Source organism: Durio zibethinus, chromosome 16 (assembly GCF_047325235.1).
Source record: "Durio zibethinus cultivar Kanyao isolate XHJ-2024 chromosome 16, ASM4732523v1, whole genome shotgun sequence".
In the NCBI taxonomy this organism is placed as follows: domain Eukaryota; kingdom Viridiplantae; phylum Streptophyta; class Magnoliopsida; order Malvales; family Malvaceae; genus Durio; species Durio zibethinus.
In genome coordinates, this window is record NC_143177.1 from 6287407 (window position 1) to 6297497 (window position 10091).

The 10091-nt window shown below is 34.9% G+C and overlaps 1 protein-coding gene across 1 annotated transcript; it reads right to left on the reverse strand.

The window, feature by feature from the left end:
- Positions 1-8538: 8538 nt before the first annotated feature.
- Positions 8539-9801, reverse strand: LOC111290875 (S-adenosyl-L-methionine-dependent methyltransferases superfamily protein). The gene is made up of 2 exons (XM_022882381.2): positions 9003-9801; positions 8539-8854 (listed from the first exon to the last, which is right to left on the reverse strand). The coding sequence occupies exon 1, from the start codon at positions 9691-9693 to the stop codon at positions 9007-9009; it is 687 nt and encodes a 228-aa protein (XP_022738116.1). The 5' UTR covers positions 9694-9801; the 3' UTR covers positions 8539-8854; positions 9003-9006.
- Between the last annotated feature and the right edge of the window lie 290 nt (positions 9802-10091).

Genomic DNA, 10091 nt, shown 5'->3' on the forward strand with positions numbered 1-10091 from the left:
AATTTCTGCCCTCCGGAGATCATCATGACATAGATCTGTATAACCTCTTAGCAGTATAGGCAACATATACCATCGGATGAATCCACCACAAGGAACTTGAAACATTAATATCCTCCTTGATAGCTTTCAACCAGAACAAAGATAAGAATTAAACTAGAAATAACAACTCTTCCAAATTCAGCTTTTCATTATCAAAAGCTATCTCATTTCTCATCAACCACATAGACTAAAAGGCAGCCGCACTAGATGCTACCCACCAAGTTTTCAACAAGCTTTGAAAAGAGCACTCGAAGTAGAAACCGGTTTACAGAATCAAAATTTCATCCCATAAAACCTACTTGACCTCAGTTTGGTAGGCAGCATATACATTGCATACCACTCTGTCAAGATTCCAACGAATAAACTTCCCTTTTGCCACCAATAAACTGTGGGAAATTACCCTCTGCTCCAACTAAAAACAGTTTTTATCCCAAAACCAGTAATAAACCACACAATAGGCCAATTGAAGTTGCACTAATCCAATAAAGAATACATCTTCCCCACAAATTCAGAACATGAAAAACCTTTATTTCCTCAATCTTTGTTTCCTGAAATAACAACATTTACACTCAGTAGTGAAGAATTAGTTGCTTTAAAGCCCTCCTCTTAGCTTCAGTACCAATGCCTTGAATATTCACTCTAAGAATCCTCTCTATCTTTTAAGCCAAAATCACCAACTATAACACCCGTTATGTCAAATTCAGAAGAACTAAAAGCACCATATAAATGCACTGCCTCAATGCCGATTACACCCTTTAGTTTGAAACGCCCAATTCATTTAGCCTTTCCACTACCAGATCATCATCGCAATTAGCTGAGAATCCCGATAACTTACCCATATTCCACATGTCCTGAGTTCCTTCAAGGTAACTGTGAATTTATTCAAAAAATCCCCATTCGAGAGAGCTCATTAGCATAGGCCCTTCTAGATTCACCCCAGACTTGCCTTGCTTCTTCGTTTGCTTTCTGCCTCTCCTCTTACTTTTTTTTATCATTTAGGATGCTATCCTCCAAATCTTTCAGTGTCCTTACTTTTCTGGTTCTATTCTTATCAATCAAAGGGCTACTTTTCTTGATGATCCCCAAAATGTTCTTTATTCAACCTTATGGGAAAACACTTATTTATAATTGGTTGTAATCTTGTAATCTATATATTTATATTTGTATCTCAAAAATTAAGTATTTGTGTCCCTAAAATTAAGGACAAAAAATTAGGATAGACAATCCCTCAATTATAGAATTAGTTTTAGGAATATTTAGTTTCTTAGTTTACTCACTAATTGTTGTATATAAACCTAAGGTACTTGTATAATTCTTTACTAGCAGTTTTTCAATATTCATTCAGTTTTACTCTTAACTTTTCACACAGTTTGATTTCTTAGTTTTTTTCACATGGTATCAGATTTAGGCTTTTATTGGGAAGAAAATTTTTTTAGCATTCATTGCTAAATTCTATTTCAGGTCTTCATAGCCAAAAATTTTTAAATCTTTCAATCTTATTTTTTCCTTCTTTGGCCTTTATTACTTAGAATCGTCTCTAGCTAAACCTTTACTATCAAGATTCATTTCAACTCTGAGAAAGATATCCATACCAAAAATAGTAGAATCTGCCACTACTACCCAATTTGAGGAAGTGACAACTAGTAAAACTATCGGAGTACTACAGAAGTCTCAAGAACAAAGAGAGTTCGACAGAGAAGAGATTAAGAAACTAAGCAGCCTATTGAAAACTCTCGAAAAGCTTACTAGTTCTCCTTTTCACACAGTTTGATTTCTTAGTTTTTTTCACATGGTATTAGAGATTTAGGCTTTTATTGGGAAGAAAAATTTTTTAGCATTCATTGCTAAATTCTATCTCAGGTATTCATAGCCAAAAATTTTTAAATCTTTCAATCTTATTTTTTCCTTATTTGGCCTTTATTACTTAGAATCGTCTCTAGTTAAACCTTTACTATCAAGATTCATTTCAACTCTGAGAAAGATATCCATACCAAAGATAGTAGAATCTGCCACTACTACCCAATTTGAGGAAGTGACAACTAGTAAAACTATCAAAGTACTACAGAAGTCTCAAGAACAAAGAGAGTTCGACAGAGAAGAGATTAAGAAACTAAGCAGCCTATTGAAAACTCTCGAAAAGCTTACTAGTTCTCCTTTTCACACAGTTTGATTTCTTAGTTTTTTTCACATGGTATCAGAGATTTAGGCTTTTATTGGGAAGAAAATTTTTTTAGCATTCATTGCTAAATTCTATCTCAGGTCTTCATAGCCAAAAATTTTTAAATCTTTCAATCTTATTTTTTCCTTCTTTGGCCTTTATTACTTAGAATCGTCTCTAGTTAAACCTTTACTATCAAGATTCATTTCAACTCTGAGAAAGATATCCATACCAAAGATAGTAGAATCTGCCACTACTACCCAATTTGAGGAAGTGACAACTAGTAAAACTATCGGAGTACTACAGAAGTCTCAAGAACAAAGAGAGTTCGACAGAGAAGAGATTGAGAAACTAAGCAGCCTATTGAAAACTCTCAAAAAGCTTACTAGTTCTCCTTTTCACACAGTTTGATTTCTTAATTTTTTTCACATGGTATCAGAGATTTAGGCTTTTATTGGGAAGAAAATTTTTTTAGCATTCATTGCTAAATTCTATCTTAGGTCTTCATAGCCAAAAATTTTTAAATCTTTCAATCTTATTTTTTCCTTCTTTGGCCTTTATTACTTAGAATCGTCTCTAGTTAAACCTTTACTATCAAGATTCATTTCAACTCTGAGAAAGATATCCATACCAAAGATAGTAGAATCTGCCACTACTACCCAATTTGAGGAAGTGACAACTAGTAAAACTATCGGAGTACTACAGAAGTCTCAAAAACAAAGAGAGTTCGACAGAGAATAGATTGAGAAACTAAGCAGCCTATTGAAAACTCTCGAAAAGCTTACTAGGGTATGTTCTTTGGGTAAGGTCTCTAGTTCAAGTAAAGCTTCCGATTCTCATGGATTAAATGTCTCGGTTAAGCCTATTACGAATTCTTGGGTTATTAACTTAAGAGCCACAGACCATATGACATATTCCTCACAGAAGTTTAGTACACATATCCTGTGTCCTAGTAATAAGAAAATTGTTGTTGTAAATAATTAACTTACTACAATGGCAAGATTAGGAATTATTCATATTAATCTCTCGTTTAGTTTTAAAATTGTTCTTCATGTCCCTGGATTGTCTACTAATATGATATCTATACAAAAACTTACCAAAGACATGAACTGCAAAGTGAACTTTTATCCCTCTTATTGTAAATTTCAGAACTAGAGTTTAGGGAAGAGGATTGAACTTGTTAAAGAAAAGGATTGATTATACTATCTTGAGACATCAAACAACACAAGTAATATCAAGAATAGTTTACCTTTGTTATTTCTTTTTGAAAAATCTCCCAATAAAGATAAAATCTTGATTTATCATTTTCATCTTGGACATCTTTCTTTTGAAACTTTGAAAAACAAGTTTTCTTCTGTGTTCAAAGAATTAAATGTTGAAAATTTTAATTGTGATGTTTGTAAACTTGCAAAGCATATACGTGTGTCTTTTCCAGTTAGCAATAAAAGAAGTTATACTCCTTTTTACTCAATTCATAGTGACATATAAGGTTCCTCTATAATTCTTAATATTTCTTTCATAGATGATTATATCAGCATCTCTTGGATATTTTTACTTAAATCCAAATCAAATGTCAATAGTGTATTTTTAAGCTTCCAAAACATAATCTAGAATCAATTTGGAGTGAAAATCAAGAGATTTAGGTCTGATAATGCAAGAGACTATTTCAATAAAGTTTATCTACCTATTTCCAAAAAGAAGGAATCATCTATGAGTCATCTTGTATTAATACTCCATAATAGAATGAAGTAGCAGAGAGGGAAAATAGTCATCTACTAATCACAATCTGAGCTTTACTTTTTCAAGCAAATGTACCCAAATTCTACTTGGGAGAAGCTGTTCTCACTGCCACACATTATAAATAGGTTACCTTTAAGGGTTTTGAGATTTAAAACTCCTATGAAACTACTCTCACAATTCTATCCCAACTTTAATGCCACCACAAACAACTTCACACCTAAGATATTTAGTTGTGCATCATTTGTTCGTGTTCATAGTCACAATAAGGGAAAATTGAATCCTAGAGCAATTAAATGTATTTTTGTGGGATATTCATCAACTTAGAAAGGGTATAAGTGCAATCATCTTCCTACCAAAAAATTTTGTGTCTGCATATATCACTTTTAAAAAAAAGTAAACCATTTTTTACTCAACCTTATCTTCAAAAAGAGATTTTATTCATGGAAAATAAGGAGAAAGACTTCTTTTTACTTGATTTGTCCTCTTATTCAACATTTTCACCCATTAATTCTTTAAGTTGAAACTTGTTTCTTTTGAGTCCAAGTCAAATACTGAATTGGAGTCTAAACCCATTCCAAACACAGAAGATATGATAAAGGATAACATTGTTTTTGATTCTATGAAAGAATTATAGGTGTACTCAAGAAGGAAAGTTTCATATCCTGAACCAGTACAAGTCCAAGAACCTTATCCTAACTTTGGAAATGAGGTAACCACAATTTTTGACTCCGTTTCTCAAAATTAGTATGAATCTCCTAAAACTATAACTAATGAATATGATCTGCCTATTGCCATTAGGAAAGGAACCAAAGAATGTATTAAGCATCCACTATACATAATCTCTTATTTTGTATCATTTGAAAAATTTTCACCATCCCACAAAAATTTTCTTATGAGCCTAAATACTATTTATGTTCCAACTATATTATCCGAGGCATTATCCAGTGAGAAATGGAGGCAAGCCATGAAAATAGAAATGGAGGCTTTAGAGAAAAATAAGACATGGGAACTGGTAAAGTTGCCTAAAGGCAAAAAATTTAGTTTGGTGTAAATGGATTTTAAATGATACCATTGAAAGGGATAAAGCTAGGTTAATGACTAAGGGCTAAACTCAAACTTGTGGAGTGGATTATCAAGAAACTTTTGCTCTAGTTGTCAAGATTAATACAGTTAGAATTTTGTTATCATTGGCTACAAATTACAATTGACAGCTTCAATAATTTGATGTAAAAAATGCTTTTCTACGTGATGATTCGAAAGAAGAAATATATATGAAGGTTCCATCGGGATTTGGAGATCATCTAGAAGAAAACAAAGTATGCAAGTTGAAAAAGGCTTAACATCTCCTAAGGATTGGTTCGGGAGATTTGTCAAAGTGGTGCCAACAATGGGATATAAACAGAATCAAGGAGATCACAATTGTTCATCGAGTACTCTGATTCAAAGAGAGTCACAAGTTTATTAGTGTATGTTGATGATATAATTATAACTAGAGATGATGAAAAAAATTGAGAATCTCTAAAACAATGTTTGGCTAGAGAATTTGAGATAAAAAAGCTAAGGAAATTGAAGTACTTCCTAGGAATTGAAGTAGCTAACTCACGGTATGGTATTTTCATCTCACAACAGAAATATATGATAAATCTTCTGAAAGAAATTGGGAAGCTCGCGTGTAAACCGGCAAGTACCCTTATAGATCCTAATCATAAACCTGGAGAAACTAATGAAGTTACTATTGTAAATAAAGAGATGTACAAAAGATTAGTTGGAAGACATATTTATCTCTCACATACTAAACCTAATATATGCTTCTTGAAATTGCTTTTCCTTATAGAGCTGCTGCTGCTTCTGTTGGGTAGTCTCATGCACCAATGGTGACTTTATCTCATTGTCTCTCCCTTTGGCACTTGCTTCTACAAAAGCAATACTAGGTATGGCATCATCTCTTGCGACACAATCCTTCACATAATGGCATTATGTACTTTGTGGTTCATGTATTAGGTATATAAAAACCCAGCTAGCAATGGTTTGAGTGAACTAATTAATGAAGCCCCTGAATAATCTGTACTTGCATGATTTTAGATAAACATGCTCGACAAGAGGCATGTCAAGGAGAAAATCTGCCTGCTGTATGTTTCCTATCAGAAACAAAAATAAATCAGAAAATGTATGGAAGCAGAGACATAGAGAAAGGAAAAGTTTGAAACAAAAATCAGATAACAGAAGTTTTGATGAGTAAATTATGTTAATGAAGAAAATATACAAAAGAAACTTGTTGCAACAAGTAATTGTTTCATTGCTAAGTTCTCAACAATTCTTCCTTTGCAACCATTACCAGCAGAGATATAACAACATCAGGCCTGCATTTTGAATCTCTACTAAGTTCATTTGAGGTCATTGATGTGAAGCACACTAAAAAATGAATAAAAAGGTCAACTGGTATGTCTTGTATTCACAGTTGGGTAAACTTAACTAGTTTATTATATAGTTGTCCATAGAATGAACCTCATGCTTTAGTTAGAGAGAAGCGCATTTACTACAAAAGCATGCATTGAGCTCTTTTTCACTATTGGCTAAGTTAACAGAATTCATGTCACCATAAGCTCTCTTGCAAGTCTATTAAATCTTCACTTGAGCTAATATTGACCAGTCATAGTAAATTATACAGGTAAAATCTTTTCATATTTCAAGGCATGAAAAAGTCTTCACAACTCTTAAATCTTCACTAAATAGCCACATTCTCTTCAATAAAATAAGCATGATATTGTCTAAGAAGAACAAAATAGAAAGCTCTAAGTCATCAGTGGCAAATTCTGACACAACTAAGTTCATTAAGGGAAAAAGAAAGAAGGCCTAACTCTTTGATCATAAGTATTGATCCCTTCAGTATCGATCAGCAGAAGACTATATTCAGTTCCATCAAGTGTCCTCTTCAATGGGGCATGCCAAATCGAAAGCCGATGAGTTAATGCAACTTTAAATCCATTGCCCTTGCCAAGGATCTAGAACACATTCAAAATAGATGCAGCCTTGTTAGCCAATATCTTTCTGTTAGTAGAGTCAAACCAGTAGTTGAAAACTAGTGTAACCATTTGATTTAACATCATATCAATTGTTATCATATATTATGTGAATTTCAAGCAGTTTTGATACTTTTCCATTGCTTCACCAGCCATAATCATCTAGCCAAAACGATTTTAGAAGAAAATACATAAAAGACACCAGAATGTGAAATGCTTTTACAGGAAAGCCTATCTTCCATTTGATTCCAAAAAAGAAACGAATGAGAGAAAAATAAAGGGCAACATTAACAGACCCAAATGCTTTTACTTTTGTTTAAATGTAAATAATTAAAATAATTTACCCGGTTCAAAATGAAGATTTAGCCTTAACGACCAAGGCCACAAACAGAGACAACGTCAATGTGTCCCTTGATACGCCTAAGGGCATCGACGGCTTCTGGTTTCAGCTTGAAGTTCCTGTTGTCGTCCCTGTAAATTAACCACATTGGCTTTCCATGTCATTCAACTGCTCCGCCCCAGTTCTGATCATCATTGCTTGTGAGTTTGGTTGCTGAAAATTGAGTTTTTGATTGATTTCGTCCTGTTCTCTCTCTCTCTCTCTCTCTCTCTCTCTCTCTTTGGGGTTAAAGAGAGTGCTCGAATATGGAGAGAGAAGTAGAACGATATGAGCCAGCCAGACAAAAAATGTGTTTGTATGCGTGCGTGTGTGCGTGTTTTCTTTTTTTTTTTGTTTTGTATTTTTAAATTTGATTACAGTTACAGCCTGCGATTTACTAGTATACTTTTGTTTTCAATGATATTGGTAAACAAAAGCACACGTTTCAATGAGTAAGATTTTGTTTTCGATGAGTATTTTACATCGTTTGTTAAGAGCAGACAATTTTTCAGCTTAATTGTAGATTGTAGACGGGCTGGATTTTTTTTTTCCAGACATGATAGGTGAAAAATACTTCCTTTTTCAATTTCATTTTCTTCTAAGATTCGGCAAATCTTCTAAGTTTGGCCGTTACATTGAGAGAGTTCAAAAGAGAATCGCTTTTTTTTGGTTCTATCATCGAAGATTTACAAACAAAAATTAGACAATTATTAGGTAGATATATGTAAGTCACACACTACAAGAAAGACTATGGTCATTAGCTCACATATGCTAAATAGGTTTGCTTAAGAGGAAAGACTGGCGTGTTTGGCCCAAGAGAAGATGAAAAGAAAAGTTAGAATGTTGATATCCGTAATCAATAAGCATGTGAAATTAGATGTCATAAGAAAGGCCAAAAACAAGGGCTCTGCCTATAACTTGTGCTCATTTAACTCAGATTTTATAATCGTCTTGCCATGGTGAGTTAAATTTTTATTTGCTAGGAAAATATTCATGGAAATACCATATGAAAAAAAACAGTTCTCAATTCAAGGTGGCTAACTCGTAGAGCATAAAACTGTACGTTTGCCAACAACAGGAAATGAGTTTTAGAAGCTACGACAAAAACCAGAAAGATTCAAACAGAAAGCATAACCTCGCATTTAAAACGGAGACAGTTAACAGTATGGTAAGAATATTAGAAAAGGGAAAGACCAAAAAGATTCAATGCCTTAAAGCTTATCAGCTGATGGGCTAGATCATTAAGTTCAATTAAAACGAATCATACTAGCAGGCAGAACAGAACAGAGACAGGTTGAGTTGTATCACTCCTCCAGAGGCCGGTGAAGATAATTATTAAAAAAGATGCTATTGGATTTAATATAGAAGAGTTAAATCAGGTCCTTTTGGGGCATAAATAGAGATTTCCATGATCAGTTGATCACCTAGTTCCATCCATCAAACTTCTAACACAGTGAGAGTATAAAATCTTAGAGAATGGGCTTCTTCGATATTTCCCACAAATCAAACAATAGTTTCCTGCAGAAATTGGCATAAGATGGCAAAAACCAATACTTTAAAAGTTTAAACAAAGCACAAATTTTTGCCGTTAACAATCTGAGAAAATAAGGTATATTTTGTATTCCCAAATGCCAAAATTATAAAAGAAAATGATGTCAAAAATTACCCTGCTAATTATTCTTCTTCTTTCTGAAAACATAAACATCGGTCTCCTCGTAAGCGTAATCAGCGTGCAAATCCTGATGAGGAACCTTCTCGATCACGAAGACCTTTTCACACATTTCCCAGAATAGCTTATCAGCTTCCGGTGATCTCAACTGGTAACCTAATAGAACCACCCCGTCATCTGCAACTAACGCCTCCATGGCACCCACTAGATGGCCCACAGATTCCTCGATGTAAACCACGTCAGCCGCGATTACCACATCGAACGGTGGATTAACAGCCCTGATCTGATCCTTGTTGTTCCAGTAGAGAATTGATGTCTTCAGGTTCTTGCCCAGAACGGGCTTGTTGCGTTTGAGGTTGTGTTTGAGCGCTGGCATCACTGGGGATATGTCGGTGAGAATGAGGTCTTGGAGACCGAGCAGGTGGAAGGCCATGCCGGCAGCTCCACAGCCGGTTCCTAGTTCGATGGCGCGGCGACGGTGGCTGTGGAAATCGAGGAGTTCGGAGTAACGGTTATTGTTGCCAGTGGTGGTGGGCGAAGGCGGTGCCCAGCGCTCGGCGAATTTGGCGAGGACTAAGGAACAAGGCCAGACGGAAGTGCCTACATGGAAGGAGCCGTTGTCCTGTTGGATAGATAGGCGGGAATCGCGCACTTGCAGCTCTATTACCGGTGAGTCAGTGAATTTCATTTTTGCTTCTCTACTCGCGCCTCGCGTGCTTCGGCTTCTTCCTCAGACTCAGTTCAGTTCAATGGCTTTGATTACGCTGACTTCCAAATGCTTTCGTACCTTTTTGCCCACTTGTATTGGTTCCTTCTGATTCTGATTGGGTTGGTTTGGGGTTTGGATTTGAAAGGATTGGTTGGTTGGATTAGGTTTGTGATCCAAGGAGTAGTAGATAGGATTGATTTGGACTCAATTTTGGGCATGGCTGGCTAGGAGGGTTGTTGTAAGGCTAATCTCAAGAGTGGGCTATTGGGTAGTTAATGCTTTTGGGTACATAACATAAGGTTTTGGGTCTTAAGAAGGTGATTGTTTTAAAAATAGGAATTGTTCCTTAAAAAAAAAAAAAAAAACTAAAAATAGAT